Raw genomic sequence first — 19,399 nt, 5'->3', positions numbered from 1 at the left:
AGAAAAATTAATCCATGCTTTTGTTACTTCTAGGCTCGACTACTGCAATGCTCTACTTTCCGGCTACCCGGATAAAGCACTAAACAAACTTCAGTTAGTGCTAAATACGGCTGCTAGAATCCTGACTAGAACCAAAAAATTTGATCATATTACTCCAGTGCTAGCTTCCCTACACTGGCTTCCTGTTAAGGCAAGGGCTGATTTCAAGGTTTTACTGCTAACCTACAAAGCATTACATGGGCTTGCTCCTACCTATCTTTCCGATTTGGTCCTGCCGTACATACCTACACGTACGCTACGGTCACAAGACGCAGGCCTCCTAATTGTCCCTAGAATTTCTAAGCAAACGGCTGGAGGTAGGGCTTTCTCCTATAGAGCTCCATTTTTATGGAATGGTCTGCCTACCCATGTGAGAGACGCAGACTCAGTCTCAACCTTTAAGTCTTTACTGAAGACTTATCTCTTCAGTAGGTCCTATGATTAAGTATAGTCTGGCCCAGGAGTGTGAAGGTGAACGGAAAGGCTGGAGCAACGAACCGCCCTTGCTGTCTCTGCCTTGTCGGTTCCCCTCTTCCCACTGGGATTCTCTGCCTCTAACCCTTTTACAGGGGCTGAGTCACTGACTTACTGGTGTTCTTCCATGCCGTCCATGGGAGGGGTGCGTCACTTGAGTAGGTTAAGCCACTGACGTGGTCTTCCTGTCTGGGTTGGCGCCCCCCCCTTGGGTTGTGCCGTGGCAGACATCTTTGTGGGCTATACTCGGCCTTGTCTTCGGACGGTAAGTTGGTGGTTGTAGATATCCCTCTAGTGGTGTGGGGGCTGTGCTTTGGCAAAGTGGGTGGGGTTATATCCTGCCTGTTTGGCCCTGTCCGGGGGTATCATCGGATGGGGCCACAGTGTCTTCTGATCCCTCCTGTCTCAGCCTCCAGTATTTATGCTGCAGTAGTTTATGTGTCGGGGGGCTAGGGTCAGTCTGTTACATCTGGAGTATTCTCGTCTTATCCAGTGTCCTGTGTGAATGTAAATATGCTCTCTCTAATTCTCTCTTTCTTTCTCTCTTTCTCTCGGAGGACCTGAGCCCTAGGACTACCTGGCATGATGACTCCTTGCTGTCCCCAGTCCACCTGGCCATGCTGCTGCTCCAGTTTCAACTGTTCTGCCTGCGGCTACGGAACCCTGACCTGTTCACCGGACGTGCTTATTGCACCCTCGACAATTACTATGATTATTATTATTTGACCATGCTGGTCATTTACGAACATTTTAACATCTTGACCATGTTCTGTTATAATATCCACCCGGCACAGCCAGAAGAGGACTGGCCACCCCTCATAGCCTGGTTCCTCTCTAGGTTTCTTCCTAGGTTTTTGGCCTTTCTCAGGAGTTTTTCCTAGGGAGTTTTTCCCAGCCACCGTGCTTCTTTCACATGCATTGCTTGCTGTTTGGGGTTTTAGGCTGGGTTTCTGTACAGCACTTTGAGATTTCAGCTGATGTACGAAGGGCTATATAAATAAATTTGATTTGATTTGATTTGAAGATACAGGTGAGCAACTAGTCTGCAAACTGAACAAGTCACTGTACGGCCTGAAACAGTCAGGAAGGAACTGGAACAAAATGTTGCATGATCACCTTAGTGAAAATGGTTTTACACAGAACCCAGCTGATCACTGTGTTTATAACAAACAAACTGCAACAGAAAGGATCATTTTGATAATTTGGGTCGATGATCTAATTATCGCTGCTAGTGATAGTGACTCACTCACAAGTGTAAAAGAAATGTTACGTGAAAAATTTAAGATGAAAGATCTTGGGAGGCTTGGACATTTCCTAGGCATTGATTTTACACAAAGTGAAGGGAAAATAACGATGAACCAAACAAGGTATATAACCAAGATACTGGAAAGGTTTGGTATGTCAGACTGTAAAACAAGGTCAACACCATGTGAACAAAAACCAAACTTTGATGGTGATGGTGAACTTATTGATTCAAAAAGGTATCGTGAAGTGATAGGCAGCTTGATATATGTGATGACATGTACAAGACCGGATATCAGTTGGATTGTCAGCAAGCTGTCACAATACCTATCAGAACCAAAAGAGCAACACTGGATAGCAGCTAAACATGTGTTGAGGTACTTAAAGGGAACAATGAATCAGGAGTTGTGTTACAAAAAGGGGGTGGAAAAACTCAACCTCATAGCATATAGTGATGCTGATTGGGCAGCAGATCAAAGTGACAGACGAAGCATAACAGGGTATTGTTTTAGTTTAACTAAATGTGGACCTGTCATTTCATGGAGGTCTAAGAAGCAGCCAACAGTAGCTTTATCTACATGTGAAGCAGAGTACATGGCACTGGCTGCTACTACACAAGAAAGTTTGTACCTTGTACAGTTATTGGGCGAGATGGATAGTGAGTGCCAATATACACCAGTAACAATCTTTGAAGATAACCAAGGTGCAATTGCTCTGTCAAAGAACCCAGTGTGTCGTCAGAGATGTAAACATGTCGACATCAGATATCATTTCATTCGATCTGCACTCAGTGATGGTAAAATAAGTATTGAATATTGTCCAACGGCAGACATGGCTGCAGATGTTTTGACTAAACCTGTAACGAAGTTCAAAAATGAAAAATTCTTGGGTTACATGTTTGGAATATAAACTGACATTTGTGAGATGAATAACTGTAAGCTAAATGTGTTGATAAAGTTAGGTTGAATACGACTTGTACAGTATAAGAGCAAGTGGGGGTGTTGGCATGTGGACTAATATGTTGTTGAGTTGTGTTCTTACACTGGTACAGTCATGCCCTATGAGAGATGTATGACTGCGCATGTGCGAAAATAAATAAAGTGCATTTTCCCCCGTTCTGGTTAAGACACCAATGATGAACATGTGTGTTTATTCCTCCGTTAAGTAAACCGGTATTCCTGTCCTGAAGATGTCAGCACCAACAATATGATTTAAGATGAAATACAGTTTTGATATAGTTGATGTGAGTTGATAAACATTGCCAGTCTGAATTAAGGGAAGCAGAGTGATGGAGAGGTAATTTTCAGAGAAGGTAGTTGAATTACATAGCTGCTTCCAGTAGGAATGCATGGATTTGCCTCTGGAAAAGGGCCTGTCAATCTTCAAAGACCAAAATATAACCAAGAGGGAGGGAGTTACTTAAGACCAAATAAATCCCTGGGGTTTGCAAATCCCAGCACTGAGATTAAATAAATAAATAAAAACAAACCATAAGAAACAACTAAATTACTTGTGGGAGATTGTATTGACCGATAACAAGGAGGAAAATTCTAATTTTACAAATCAATACATGCAGCAGAGCATCAAGCCCTGTCTGCTTTCTATTAATCTAACTGAATGTACAAACACATAAATGGATGTTTGAATTTAATTTGAATGACTCAAAACCCTCATTTGTGATTTGTTGTGTGAAATTCTTTGCTTAACACTACAAAACAGTGTGAATGTGTGCATGTGAGTTTGCGTTTTTTGGGGTTAGAGCGTGCATGTATGTCTTGGAGAGCGAGCAGCTCCGCAGTACTACAATAGGAGTTGGAGAGAGTTGAAAATATGTTCAGGGGGCATTAGAGCCCTCTCATGCCCCAGTATGCCCTGTGTGTAACATACCTTGTGATTGGTCCATGTGTCCCAGGGTCTCGATCTGCTCCACCAGGTCGTTGGAGTTCCACTGACTCATCCCCAGGAGGATGGCACTCTTCCCCTCCAGCACATCTGCTAGGACACACAGGGAGGAGGGTTACAATCTGTCTGCTGGGGGACACAGGGAGGAGGGTTACAATCTGTCTGCTGGGGGACACAGGGAGGAGGGTTACAATCTGTCTGCTGGGGGACACAGACACACAGGGAGGAGGGTTACAATCTGTCTGCTGGGACACACAGGGAGGAGGGTTACAATCTGTCTGCTGAGACACACAGGGAGGAGGGTTACAATCTGTCTGCTGGGACACACAGGGAGGAGGGTTACAATCTGTCTGCTGGGGGACACAGGGAGGAGGGTTACAATCTGTCTGCTGGGACACACAGGGAGGAGGGTTACAATCTGTCTGCTGGGACACACAGGGAGGAGGGTTACAATCTGTCTGTTGAGACACACAGGGAGGAGGGTTACAATCTGTCTGCTGGGACACGCAGGGAGGAGGGTTACAATCTGTCTGCTGGGACACACAGGGAGGAGGGTTACAATCTGTCTGCTGAGACACACAGGGAGGAGGGTTACAATCTGTCTGCTGCGACACACAGGGAGGAGGGTTACAATCTGTCTGCTGAGACACACAGGGAGGAGGGTTACAATCTGTCTGCTGGGACACACAGGGAGGAGGGTTACAATCTGTCTGCTGGGACACACAGGGAGGAGGGTTACATTCTGTCTGCTGGGACACACAGGGAGGAGGGTTACAATCTGTCTGCTGGGACACACAGGGAGGAGGGTTACAATCTGTCTGCTGGGACACACAGGGAGGAGGGTTACAATCTGTCTGCTGGGACACAGACACACAGGGAGGAAGATTTACATTTACATTTTAGTCATTTAGCAGACACTCTCATCCAGAGTATTTTACAAGAGCATTTGGGGTTAAGTGCCTTGGTTAAGGGCACATTGAAAGACTTTTCACCTAGTTTGCTCGACTAGGTGAACCAGCGACCTTTCGGGATACTGACGCACCATTACATTATCTTTCGGTTAATGGCGACCTGCCATCCACCATTATATTATCATTGAACCCAATCACATAGAAACTAATCACATAGTTGATGCTGAGAACTGAACAGATTATTTGGTTGGTTAACAAAGAGCAGGAGGGGAAATCTAGACACACAGGAATAGACACAGGGACACTGGGACATATACACACAGGGACAGCAGATAGAATCTACTGGGACACAGATACACAGAGTGCGAGGTTAGATGAATGGTTGCCACAAAAAATCCATATTTGATTCTGTCAATACAGGCATTTCCATACAGTTTATTTCTGTCCTTTGCTACATTTCCCCTAGTTTAGCCAAACCCAGACACAGCAGGTGTGGAAAGAGGCTACATCAGTGACACACGGCATGTAACTACCAATCAGAGGATTAACAGACTCCCATTGGACCGTCATCAGAGCCAGTTGAAGTGACAGCGTGATGTGCTAATGATGAGCATGAGCCATGGTCAGAGTGGTTGTCTGCTGTGACCGTCGCTCTGGGCTGCTGCAGTCACAGTACCATGGTCAGAGTGGTTGTCTGCTGTGACGGTCGCTCTGGGCTGCTGCAGTCACAGTACCATGGTCAGAGTGGTTGTCTGCTGTGACGGTCGCTCTGGGCTGCTGCAGTCACAGTACCATGGTCAGTGGTTGTCTGCTGTGACGGTCGCTCTGGGCTGCTGCAGTCACAGTACCATGGTCAGAGTGGTTGTCTGCTGTGACGGTCGCTCTGGGCTGCTGCAGTCACAGTACCATGGTCAGAGTGGTTGTCTGCTGTGACGGTCGCTCTGGGGTGCTGCAGTCACAGTACCATGGTCAGAGTGGTTGTCTGCTGTGACGGTCGCTCTGGGCTGCTGCAGTCACAGTACCATGGTCAGAGTGGTTGTCTGCTGTGACGGTCGCTCTGGGCTGCTGCAGTCACAGTACCATGGTCAGAGTGGTTGTCTGCTGTGACGGTCGCTCTGGGCTGCTGCAGTCACAGTACCATGGTCAGAGTGGTTGTCTGCTGTGACGGTCGCTCTGGGCTGCTGCAGTCACAGTACCATGGTCAGAGTGGTTGTCTGCTGTGACGGTCGCTCTGGGCTGCTGCAGTCACAGTACCATGGTCAGAGTGGTTGTCTGCTGTGACGGTCGCTCTGGGCTGCTGCAGTCACAGTACCATGGTCAGAGTGGTTGTCTGCTGTGACGGTCGCTCTGGGCTGCTGCAGTCACAGTACCATGGTCAGAGTGGTTGTCTGCTGTGACGGTCGCTCTGGGCTGCTGCAGTCACAGTACCATGGTCAGAGTGGTTGTCTGCTGTGACGGTCGCTCTGGGCTGCTGCAGTCACAGTACCATGGTCAGAGTGGTTGTCTGCTGTGACGGTCGCTCTGGGCTGCTGCAGTCACAGTTCCATGGTCAGAGTGGTTGTCTGCTGTGACGGTCGCTCTGGGCTGCTGCAGTCACAGTACCATGGTCAGAGTGGTTGTCTGCTGTGACGGTCGCTCTGGGCTGCTGCAGTCACAGTACCATGGTCAGAGTGGTTGTCTGCTGTGACGGTCGCTCTGGGCTGCTGCAGTCACAGTACCATGGTCAGAGTGGTTGTCTGCTGTGACGGTCGCTCTGGGCTGCTGCAGTCACAGTACCATGGTCAGAGTGGTTGTCTGCTGTGACGGTCGCTCTGGCCTGCTGCAGTCACAGTACCATGGTCAGAGTGGTTGTCTGCTGTGACGGTCGCTCTGGCCTGCTGCAGTCACAGTACCATGGTCAGAGTGGTTGTCTGCTGTGACGGTCGCTCTGGCCTGCTGCAGTCACAGTACCATGGTCAGAGTGGTTGTCTGCTGTGACCGTCGCTCTGGGCTGCTGCAGTCACAGTACCATGGTCAGAGTGGTTGTCTGCTGTGATCGTCGCTCTGTCCTGCTGCAGTCACAGTACCATGGTCAGAGTGGTTGTCTGCTGTGACCGTCGCTCTGGCCTGCTGCAGTCACAGTACCATGGTCAGAGTGGTTGTCTGCTGTGATCGTCGCTCTGGCCTGCTGCAGTCACAGTACCATGGTCAGATGGTAGTCCTTCATGGGCTGGCTCATAGAGACAGAGTGACACACCATGTCCAATACACTGCTCTCTCTCTCGCTCTCTCACACACACTCATTCCTGACATCTCAGAGTGTCTGTGACACACACACATTCCTGGCATCTCAGAGTGTCTGTGACACTGTTCTGCCAGGCCTGTCCACTACGATCACACTGAGAGGCCTACTGGTCACTGTCTGTCTCTTCAGCCCTTTATCTTCCTTCTCTGTCTGTCTCTCAACACACACACGGAAATACCCAAAAATGTGTAGATGCATTTCAAACAAGTTTACATAGGTATGAAAATACTGTACATTAACATGTGTAGATGCAGGCAACACATACACACAGATTTCAGCATCCAGATCCCAACAACACCCTGCAGGAGTTGAGAAAGGCCAGAGTTAAGACAGGAAGAGTCATTTCCCAGAGAGCAGCGCTGATGAGAGCAGCTTACAGCCACAACGGAAGAACACAACGCTTGTGAGGTGGAAACATGTTTAAAGTAGAGAGAAGAACAACGACTGTGAGGTGGAAACATCTTATGGATCAAATCCCATTAGCGGGATCGATTTGACAACATCCGGTGAAATTGCAGAGCGCAACATTTAAAAAATATATATATTTTATATATTTAACTTTCATACAATCACAAGTGCAATACACCAAATTAAAGCTTAACTTCTTGTTAATCCAGCCACCGTGTCAGATTTCAAAAAGACTTTACGGTGAAAGCAAACCATGCGATTATCTGAGGACAGCACCCCATCAAACAAACACATGACAATCATATTTCAACCCACCAGGCGCGACACAAAACTCAGAATTAACGATATAATTCATGCCTTACCTTTGAAGAGCTTCTTCTGTTGGCACTCCAATATGTCCCATAAACATCACAAATGGTCCTTTTGTTCGATTAATTCCATCGTTATATCTCCAAAATGTCCATTTATTTGCCGCGTTTGATTCAGAAAAACACCGGTTCCAACTCGCACAACATGACTACAAAATATCTAATAAGTTACCTGTAAACTTTGTCCAAACATTTCAAACAACTTTTCTAATCCAACTTTAGGTATTTTAAAACGTAAATAATCGATAAAATTTAAGACGGGATAAACTGCGTTCAATAGCAGATAAAATGAAAGTGGAGCAATCTTCAGGTCACGCGCCCCAAACAAAACAGTCCACTTGGCTATACACCCAGAAAGGAAATGGCTACTTCTTCATTTCTCAAAAGAAAAACATCAACCAATTTCTAAAGACTGTTGTCATCTAGTGGAAGCTATAGGAACTGCAAGCATATTTCTATTAAAAGCCAATGGAAAATAGATTGACCTCAACAACAAAAAAATCCCTGGATGGATTGTGCTTGGGGATTCGCCAGCCAAATCAGTTCTGTTATACTCACAGACATTATTCAAACAGTTTTAGAAACTTCAGAGTGTTTTCTATCCAAATCTACTAATAATATAATATGCATATCCTAGCTTCTGGGCCTGAGTAGAAGGGAGTTTACTTTGGGCACGCTTTTCATCCGGACGTGAAAATACCGCCCCCTATCCCAGAGAGTTAAAGTAGAGAGAAGAACACAACGCCTGTGAGGTGGAAACATGTTTAAAGTAGAGAGAAGAACACAACAGAAAGCCTGGTGCTCCCAGTAATTTATTGGGTATTTACCAACGTTTTGAAGAAGCCACAGTGATGCCAAAACATTGGTAAATACCCAATAAATTACTGGGAGTTTATATATGGAGTGTGCAACTCTCTTCATGTTGACAGATGACTTAAAATTTAAACACAGCCAACAGACACCATGCCACTGGTTAATTGTTTGTTGTCTCTTGACCCATGCTATGGCCAAGAGACTGTTAGTCAGCGTTTCTCCTTTGCCAAGATAACCCATCCCCCTGGAATGGAGAGCACTCACTCAGAATGATGGGAGATTTTCATAGCTTGTGAAATATACAGAGTCATTGGTAAAAGGGGGGGGTTGTATGGAGATATAAGTTGTTTGGTGTGCAAAGGGTGGAAAAGGTGCATCTCTCTATTGATCAGAGCGAAGTCTATTACTCCAATCCATCTTCATAAAGCTGAGAGCCAAGCACAGAGCCTTTGCTGATTCCTTTAGGTACATTAAAGGGATGAGGTGAGACCTACTGAGTATGAACAGCACGTTAAGTCAAAACAGTGGCAGACACAGCCATGCTATACAAACAGAGTATGATTTGTTTCTGTTTTCTAGAGGCTATCGTGAATATTCCTACAGGACCTTGGTGGAGCCCACTTGCGTTAATTTACCACTGGGTAGAATGGAAAGAATGATATGAAAGCCAGATGAACACATAGCCTCTAAGGAGCAGCCAAACACCTCCAGAAGAGAGTCGGCCAGGCAGCCTCTTCAGTGAGTTCACAGCTGTGTCCCAAATGACATCATATTCCCTACATAGTGCACTACTTTTGACCAGATCCATATGAGCCCTGGTCAAAAGTAGTGCACTATATAGTGAATAGGGTGCCATTTTGGACATAACCAATGGGTTATCTCTTTAGCATATCAGAGAAGATATTTCTGACAGTTTAACAATCTCATGGTTTTACTGGCCTGGAGCTTTATGATGTGGGTGACGGCATTAATCATCCAGGAGCTCATCGTGATGGCTTGGGTGGTATAATCCAGTACACTCCCACTCTCTCTCTCTTACTCACTCACTCCCTCTTCATTTCACTCTCAAATGTTCTCTTCCCCCATTTCTCTCTATCCTCTCTCTCTCTCTCGCTGTGTCCCTTATTCACTCACTCCCTCTCTCCCTCTTAATTTCACTCTCAAATGTTCTCTTCCCCCATTTCTCTCTATCCTCTCTCTCTCGCTGCATCCCTTATTCACTCACTCCCTCTCTCCCTCTTCATTTCACTCTCAAACGTTCTCTTCCCCCATTTCTCTCCTTTTTCTCTCTCTCTGTTTCCTCTTTCTCTCTGCCTGTCTCTTACTCCCTTCCTCCCTCTTCATTTCTCTCCCTAAAAGTAGTACTATGTCAGGAGAAAACCAGTTGTCCTGACATTTAGAAGTACCTGAACATACCAAATGACATGCTCCAAAGAATCTAACTTTTAGAGCCATCCATCCCGCCTGTTAAGAGCAAGCTCATCCCTTTAATAGCCAGGACATTTGACCACCATTTTACTAGATTGCTCTGGTTTCTTTTTTAAAGATCCCATCCCCAAGAGGGCTTCTCTGCAGGACATCACATCTACATTCTCCAGGTCACCAGAGATTCTTTTAACAATTACTCTCCATCTTGATATTTTCATGTATATACTACACTGATAACGCTGTTATGAACTTAAAATGTTTGTTTTTTTAATTCTGCGTAAGAGGTTTCATTTTTTTCATTGATTGAGATAGGGAAGCTTTCATGTAAGCTTGAAAGGTTTTTCCTGTCACACTTTAATGCTTCAAAAACACCAGGCTGGTGGCCACAAAGTTATTCCAATATTATGCATCAATCAAAGACTACCGGATGAGGCGCGATTGGTGAGCCGCAATGCTGCAAAGCACAGACCAATCAAAAGACTATAATGACATCTAGAGATGAAATGCCTCGGAGAACAACTGGCTGGCACTTTCCCCAATTCAACTGACAGCGGGCGCAAACATCTGGACTTTTAATTTAAATCCCCTGTTGTGTGGTGTGCCAGAAACCCCTAATTACATATGAATGAGAAATGTGTCTCATGAAAGATTGATGTGGAAACATGCAGGTAAATGAGTGTTGCCAGTTCATTCTGCAACTACAATAACATCCTACTCATTCTGTTGCAGAGGGGAAGAGACACAACACATTTCAATAATGCATTGTGAGCGGAGCTTTGTTCAAAAACGATCATACTTCCCATGGAGACAATAATACATACTGGGTCACTGAAAAAATACCCCCCATAATGATGAGAGAGAAAATTGCTTCAAAATACATATTGGTCCATTTTATCTGGTGCCATTTTCCAAATGGAGCCACCCCCTTCCCTCTTCCCACTGTTTACTCTCCATGTTTTGCAGTAATTAAGCGTCTCTTTAAGCATGGGTATTTCATGCTGCAGTGAGAAATAGAGGCGGGAGAGATATGGGGATGCCAGGGTAAATCTGTTACACTTTATAAGCCATGCTATCTTTACCTTGGTGACTCTGCCAGTCAGATGGAATATATTTCTCAGCCAGCTCTGCTCTGTGACACAGCACAGTGATAAGGGATGCACAGCACGTCTCAAACATGACAACCAAATATGTGTGGAGATGTGTGAGTGTGTATAAACGGGTATGTGTGTATGTATACAAGCTGTATACTCCAGTCAGATTTGTTCATAGTTTGTCTGTGAATTTTGTTTAATTACACAGCGTGAATTCACACCGCTTAGGTGATAACACACACAAACACACACACACACACACACACACACACACACACACAGACACACACAGACACACACAGACACACACAGCACAGACACACACAGAGACACACACACACAGCACAGACACACACACATACACGCACACACACGCACAGACACAGACACACACACACACACACACACACACACACACACACACACACACACACACACACACACACACACAGAAACACAGACACACACACACAGAGACACACACACACACACACAGACACACACACATAAACACACACTCGCACAAACAACCAGACAGACACCCCCAGACACACACACACCCTTGCACACACATAGGCCTTCACAGACACACATGTGAAAAGTCAGTATAAATAAGCAGGCCATTACAGTTTTTTACGATTGCTTAAACACTAAAATTGAACTTTTCCCACAATTAGCAAAACCTTACACTCAAGGAGCAAAACACAAGGCTAGATTTGCACAACTGTAAGCACATTGTCAGCTTCACACTATTTGCAAAACATTACACACAGTGATTTGCAAAACACTAAACACACTTGTATACATCAGACACAGAAGTATATCATGATGTCCCTTCCTTGCAATTCCAAAGCACTGACTGTCAAATTACCACACCTATGAGCCAATCTGTTAAACACAGCCATCAGGTGCACAAACACATGATTGCTAAATTGTAGACACACCAATCAGGTTTAAGCACTATAATAATGCAGCAGGTAGGTTCACCTGCCTTCAACCAAAATGGAAGGAGTCAGAAGAAGAGTGAGGGTGAGAGGAGGAGTACACAGAGGAGGAGAAGGAGGTAGAGGAAGAGGCCGAGCCAGAGGTCGAGGAAGACCTGAAGCAGGAGGAGAACGTGCACAAAGAAGAAGAGGACCAAACTTATCAAATGACATTCGTGCAACACTAGTGGACCATGTTGTGAACCACGGATTGACGCTAAGGGAGGCTGGACTGAGAGTTCAGCCAAATCTTAGCAGATATACAGTGGCATCTGTCATAAGGACTTTTCGACAGGAAAACAGGTAAAAGAAGATCTGTCTACAGTTACAGTAATCAGCCGCTTATTGTATGCACCATATCAGCACTTGTGATACCCCTTCCTGTGACATTGTACAGTAAGTTACATGTATTATTCTCTACATAGGATTGAGGGTCGGGAACGACAAGGAGGAAGGGGGCCCATACTCACGCAAGAACAAGAGAGAGATGATAAACATGGTTTTGGTCAATAATGCTATCAGGCTCAGAGAACTACAAGCCAACATTATCGGTGACCATGCCATTTTCAATAATGTCCATCAGGTCTCTCAGTCAACACTGGCACGCATCCTGAAAAGACATCAGGTTCAAATGAAACAACTTTATCGAGTGCCTTTTGAGCGGAATTCAGAGAGGGTCAAACGGCTGCGGCATGAGTATGTGAAGGTTTGTATTGTTCACTTTAGCACTGTGATGTTGCATACTGCACACATGACTTTTTTTACATTGACTGTATACTAGACCTATCCTGAACTACACAATCTTGTCTTTCACTGTATTTCAGGGAGTTTTGCAGATGGATGCTGAGGAAATCCTGCATGAATTCATATATATTGATGAGGCAGGATTCAACCTCACAAAAGCAAGAAGTAGAGGCAGAAATATCATTGGCCACAGGGCTATAATCAATGTCCCAGGGCAACGTGGGGGTAACATCACCCTTTGCGCTGCCATTTCACAGCATGGGGTTCTCCTCCGTCATGCCAAAATGGGCCCTTCAACACACCTCACATTCTCGCATTTTTGGACCGATTGCACCACATCGTCACAGCAGGTAATGAAATGCACCAGATGCAATACACTGTCATCTGGGACAATGTGTCATTCCACCGCTCTGCTTTGGTCCAGAACTGGTTTCAACACCATCCACAGTTGACAGTACTATACCTTCCACCATACTCTCCGTTTCTAAACCCTATGGAAGAGTTTTTCTCTGCATGGCGGTGGAAGGTTTACGATCTCCAGCCCCAGGCTCAGGTACCCCTCATTCAGGCCATGGGGGACACCTGTGACCAAGTCCACGCCGCAGCTGTGCAAGGATGGATTCGACATTCAAGACGGTTCTTCTCGCGTTGTCTTGCTAATGAGGATATTGCTTGTGATGTTGATGAAATTCTCTGGCCAGATCCAGCTAGGCGAAGTGATAATGTATAGTATGTTCACTGTAGTATTTTCTGTACAATATTGTCCGTTTTTTCAGATTATTTTTTATGTTTGTTGTTATTTACTGTAATTATAACCTGTACTGGATACAGTATTTTACGTTTGTCTGTTGTTTGCTGAGCTAACAGTGTTATGCACACTACTGTAGTAGCATGAAAACTGGGACATGTTTTGTTGTGATTCTCCATGTTGACATGTTGACTGATTTGGGTATATGGAGAGAAATAAATGATATTTTCCTCAGTCTGCAGCATTGGTCTTGTGTAGTGTTTGTATAGTTGCACTTTCTCTGTGTACTTCATTTACAGTACTCTAATCACTGACAATTAGACTTGCTAAAAGTGTTTTAGGTTAGCAACAGCAGTGTAACTGGTTCAAAAAGATTGAAGTCATATGAAATGTGTTTCGTATGGTAACAAAATATTGCTTTTATGAAGTTGTGTATAGTTTTGACAAGTGTTCCATTTTGCAAATTATCTGAAGTGTTGTGCTACTTTGGTGTAGGGTTGTGCTAATTGTGTGTAGTGTTTTGACAAACCGGGCCCTGTTTTCAAAATTGTGCTTAAACAATTGAAAGAAACTGTAATCACGTTACCAGTAAAAACAAACATGTGACGTAGGTTGCAGCAGAGACATTTGTTTCTGCAACCACTGGCATTCATTAAAACTTCCACTGTCAGCAGGGGAAAACTGGGACTAGAGAGAGGAAGACTAGGGGTTAGATATGGTCCCTGAGAAGTAGAACTAACCAACTTAAACCTGTTAAATCATGATCCCACTATTCCCTAAACGACAGATATATCCATATGAATGATTGATCAAAAACACGACATGCATGATGATGCATTTCCCTGGCTGTTATATCAATATGCAGCCGATGTCCCATACTACTGATGTGATGCCTCGGTGCTCCGTGTGTGTGTGTGTGTTAATGTGTGTGTGTGTTATGCTCCATGAGGATTTCCCTCCCTGGAATGCCTCTCCACGCCACAGTGCTTATAATCCTTCATACTTTTAACTACCACCTCTAATGATGATTATCTGCTTAATCACAGGGTTATTCTTAGACTACAGACACAGCAGATGGAGACTACCAGGATGACCTCACTGGTAGAAATACCCTCTATGCTTTAGAAATGATAAAGAAAACAAAAGGAGCACTGATTAAATTTGTCCCTAGCGTTTCCACATGAAGTATAGAGAGGGTTGTGGGTCACATCCAGGAGAGGATTTATCTTCCTCAGGTTGCATGTATGCATCCCAAATGGCACCCTATTCCCTATATAGTGCACTACCTTTGACCAGAGCCCTATTTGCCCCTGTCCAAAAGTAGTGCACTACATACACTACTGTTCAAACGTTTGGGGTCACTTAGAAACGTCCTTGTTTTTTAAAGAATAGCCAAAGTTATTGTCCATTAAAATAACATCAAATTGATCAGAAATATAGTGTAGACATTGTTCATGTTGTAAATGTAGCTGGCAGCTTCATTAAATAGTACCCGCAAAACACCAGTCTCAACGTCAACAGTGATGAGGCGACTCCGGGATGATGGCATTCATTCAGTGTCTGTGTTCTTTTGCCCATCTTAATCTTTTATTTTTATTGGCCAGTCTGAGATATGGCTTTTTCTTTGCAACTCTGCCTAGAAGACCTGCATCCCGGAGTCGCCTTTTCACTGTTGATGTTGAGACATGTTTTGCGGGTACTATTTAATGAAGATGACAGTTGAGGACTCGTGAGGTGTCTGTTTCACAAACTAGACACTCTAATGTACTTGTCCTCTTGCTCAGTTATGCACCGGGGCCTCCCACTCCTCTTTCTATTCTGGTTAGAGCCAGTTTGCGCTGTTCTGTGAAGGGAGTAGTACACAGTGTTGTACTGTAACGCCCTGGCCATAGAGAGGGGTTTTTTGTTCTTTATTTTGGTTAGGCCAGGGTGTTACATTGGGTGGGCGTTCTATGTTCTGTTTCTATGTTTTTGTATTTCTTTGTTTTGGGCCGTGTGTGGCTCCCAATCAGGCACAGCTGAAGTTCGTTGTTGTTGATTGGGAGTCACACATAAGTGCATGTTTTTCCGTTGGGGTTTTGTAGGTAATTGTTTCTGTCACTGTGTTTCACCTGACAGGACTGTTTGGCTGTCAGTTTCCTTGTTTTGTTTTTGTATAGTGTTCTTGCTTAATTAAATAGGATGAACACTAACTCCGCTGCGTTTTGGTCCACTCTCTCTCATGGCAGTCGTTACAGAATTACCCACCACAAAAGGACCAAGCAGCGGAGGAAGGAGCAGCACCAGGAGAGCAGCATGATGGACTCATGGACGTGGGAACAGATACTGGACGGAGAGGGACCATGGACTCAGGCTGGGGAGTATCGCCTCCTGCAGTGGGAGATTGAAGCGGCGAGAGCGGAGAGGCGATGGTATGAGGAGAGAGAGCGCAACAGGCACGAGAGGCAGCCCCAAGATTTTTTTGGGGGGGGACACACAGGACAGTCGGCGGTGCCGAGGTCGGAACCAGAGCCAGTCGGGTTGACGTTGGAGGTGAGCAAAGGGTGGAAAGCAGAGACAGTGAAGGAGTTGATGGGGAGATTGGAGGAGAGAGAGATGAGAGACCTGCTGGTTTAGTGCATAAGGCACGGCCTTCGCCCTACGGAGCGTGTCAGTGAATTGATGTCACCTGAGTCAGTTCTCCATACTCGTCCTGAGGTGCGTGCTGGCCGTCTGTTGAAGACTGTGCCTGCGCCCAGAAACAGGCCTCCTGCATGTCTTCCCAGCCCTGCACGTCCTGTGCCTACGCCCAGAACCAGGCCTCCTGCATGTCTTCCCATCAAGCCCGTGCCGCCTCCTCGGACCAGTCCGCCAGTGGGTCTCCCCATCCTGGTTAAGCCTGTGCCTCCTCCTCGGACCAGGCCTCCAGTGGGTCTCCCCATCCTGGTCTGTCCTGTGCCTGCTCCACGGACCAGGCCTCCAGTGGGTTTCCCCATCTTGGTCAGTCCTGTGCCTCCTCCTAGGACCAGGCCTCCAGTGGGTTTCCCCATCTTGGTTAAGCCTGTGCCTCCTCCTCGGACCAGGCCTCCAGTGGGTCTCCCCATCCTGGTCTGTCCTGTGCCTGCTCCACGGACCAGGCCTCCAGTGGGTCTCACTCATCCTGGTTAAGCCTGTGCCTCCTCCTCGGACCAGGCCTCCAGTGGATCTCCCCATCCTGGTCAGTCCTGTGCCTCCTCCTAGGACCAGGCCACCAGTGGGTCTCCCCAACCTGGTCCGTCCGGTGCCACCTCCCAGGACTAGGACTCCAGAGTGGCCCGCCTGTTCGGAGCTGCCAGAGTGGCCCGCCTGTTCGGAGCTGCCAGAGTGGCCCGCCTGTTCGGAGCTGCCAGAGTGGCCCGCCTGTTCGGAGCTGCCAGAGTGGCCCGCCGTGCCGGATCTGCCAGAGTGGCCCGCCGTGCCGGATCTGCCAGAGTGGCCCGCCGTGCCGGATCTGCCAGAGTGGCCCACCGTGCCGGATCTGCCAGAATGGCCCGCCGTGCCGGATCTGCCAGAGTGGCCCGCCGTGCCGGATCTGCCAGAGTGGCCCGCCGTGCGGGATCTGCCAGAGTGGCCCGCCGTGCGGGATCTGCCAGAGTGGCCCGCCTGTCCGGATCTGCCAGAGTGGCCCGCCTGTCCGGATCTGCCAGAGTGGCCCGCCTGTCCGAATCTGCCAGAGTGGCCCGCCTGTCCGAATCTGCCAGAGTGGCCCGCCTGTCCGAATCTGCCAGAGTGGCCCGCCTGTCCGGATCTGCCATCGCCGCCCGCCAGCCGGGCGCAGCCATCGCCGCCCGCCAGCCGGGCGCAGCCAGGGTCATCCGCCAGTTGGGCGCAGCAAGGGTCACCCGCCAGTCAGGCGCAGCCAGGGTCGTCCGCCAGCCAGGCGTAGCCATCGCCGCCCGCCAGCCGGGTGCAGCCAGGGTCATCCGCCAGTCGGGCGCAGCAAGGGTCGCCCGCCAGACGGGCGCAGCCATCGCCGCCCGGCAGCAAGGGACACCCGCCAGCCGGGCGCAGCCATCGCCGCCCGCCAGCTGGGCGCAGCCAGGGTCGTCCGCCAGCCGGGCGCAACAAGGGTCGCCCGTCAGCCGGGCGAAGTCAGGGTCGCCCACCAGACCTTCGGCGTGGCCAGGTGCGCCACCTAAGAGGGCGACGCCAAGGGTGGGGCAGAGGCCACGTCCCGCACCTGAGCCGCCGCCGTAAGAAGGCCCACCCGGACCCTCCCCTTCAGTGTCAGGTTTTGCGGCCGGAGTCCGCACCTTGGGGGGGGGGGGGTACTGTAACGCCCTGGCCATAGAGAGGGGTTTTTTGTTCTTTATTTTGGTTAGGCCAGGGTGTTACATTGGGTGGGCGTTCTATGTTCTGTTTCTATGTTTTTGTATTTCTTTGTTTTGGGCCGTGTGTGGCTCCCAATCAAGCACAGCTGAAGTTCATTGTTGTTGATTGGGAGTCACACATAAGTGCATGTTCTTCCATTGGGGTTTTGTGGGTAATTGTTTCTGTCACTGTGTTTCACCTGACAGGACTGTTTGGCTGTCAGTTTCCTTGTTTTGTTTTTGTATAGTGTTCTTGCTTAATTAAATAGGATGAACACTAACTCCGCTGCGTTTTGGTCCACTCTCTCTCATGGCAGTCGTTACATGTACGAGATCTTCAGTTTCTTGGCAATTTCTCGCATGGAATAGCCTTCATTTCTCAGAACAAGAATAGACTGACGAGTTTCAGAATTTTGAGCCTGTAATCGAACCCACAAATGCTGATGCTCCAGATACTCAACTAGTCTAAAGAAGGCCAGTTTGATTGCTTTTTTAATCAGGACAACAGTTTTCAGCTGTGCTAACAATTGCAAAAGGGTTTTCTAATGATCAATTAGCCTTTTAAAATGATCAACTTGGATTAGCTAACACAACGTGCCATTGGAACACAGGAGTGATGGTTGCTGATAATGGGCTTCTGTACGCCTACATAGCTTTTCCAATAAAAATCATCCGTTTCCAGCTACAATAGTCATTTACAACATGAACAATGTCTACACTGTATTTCTGATCAATTTCATGTTATTTTAATGGACAAAATATGTGCTTTTCTTTCAAAAACAAGGACATTTCAAAGTGACCCCAAACTTTTGAATGGTGGTGTAGGTGCAACTAAGGCCTGGAGATGTATTGATCCAGAGTGTAACGCCCTGGCCATAGAGAGGGGTTTTTGTTCTTTATTTTGGTTAGGCCAGGGTGTTACATTGGGTGGGCGTTCTATGTTCTTTTTTCTATGTTTTTGTATTTCTTTGTTTTGGCCGTGTGTGTGGCTCCCAATCAGGCACAGCTGAAGCTCGTTGTTGCTGATTGGGAGTCACACATAAGGAGCATGTTTTTCCTTTGGGTTTTGTGGGTAATTGTTTCTGTTTGTGTTTGCACCTGACAGGACTGTTTTGGCTGTCAGTTTTCTTGTTTTTTTGTAAAGTGTTCACGTTGGTCTATTAAATTCTTATGATGAACACTAACTCCGCTGCACCTTGGTCTCTCTCTTCAGACAGCGCTTATGCAGAGAGGGAAATTAGTGAAGAAAGACAAAGCAATTGGGTTAGACAAAGCTGGCAGGACAGAGCATACAAGCAACATGCAACACACACTCTCCATTCCAGACAGGGACAATAATTCCATACCACCTATGATTTTCACCATGAGCTTATTGTGTGAAAGCCTGGTGTTAAGAGCAACAACACACCTGTTACTACAGAATCCACTCTATCTTCCCACCGGAGGTCTAGCATTAGCAATCAGCCTCTCTTCTAACCTGGAGATAGACTTCTCTCCAATCAAAACAGCAATCATGGACCCACCCAATAGCACCCCTGACCACATCCCAAAGCGCATGCAAATTCCCTGATGATGTGGGATTCTAACGTTACAGTTGGCTTCAAATTATTTCCCCTTTCACTGTTCAAAATACCTG

General features: G+C 46.8%; 1 protein-coding gene across 3 annotated transcripts in view; it reads right to left on the bottom strand.

Annotated features, from left to right (window-relative positions):
* The window catches only part of LOC115163432 (membrane-associated phosphatidylinositol transfer protein 3), a 170,990-nt gene that overhangs the window by 130,964 nt on the left and 20,627 nt on the right, over positions 1-19,399 (bottom strand). For 2 of the 3 annotated variants that reach the window (XM_029715287.1, XM_029715288.1), the window contains exon 3: positions 3,643-3,750. In XM_029715287.1, coding sequence (XP_029571147.1) covers positions 3,643-3,750 — 108 coding nt within the window. The remainder of the gene's footprint in view (positions 1-3,642; positions 3,751-19,399) is intronic. The other variant, XM_029715289.1, reaches the window with a different exon arrangement.

The sequence above is a fragment of the Salmo trutta genome, chromosome 26, assembly GCF_901001165.1.
Source record: "Salmo trutta chromosome 26, fSalTru1.1, whole genome shotgun sequence".
NCBI lineage: Eukaryota > Metazoa > Chordata > Actinopteri > Salmoniformes > Salmonidae > Salmo > Salmo trutta.
Note: the sequence above shows the minus strand (reverse complement) of the source record. Positions and strands in the feature narration are given on the sequence as shown.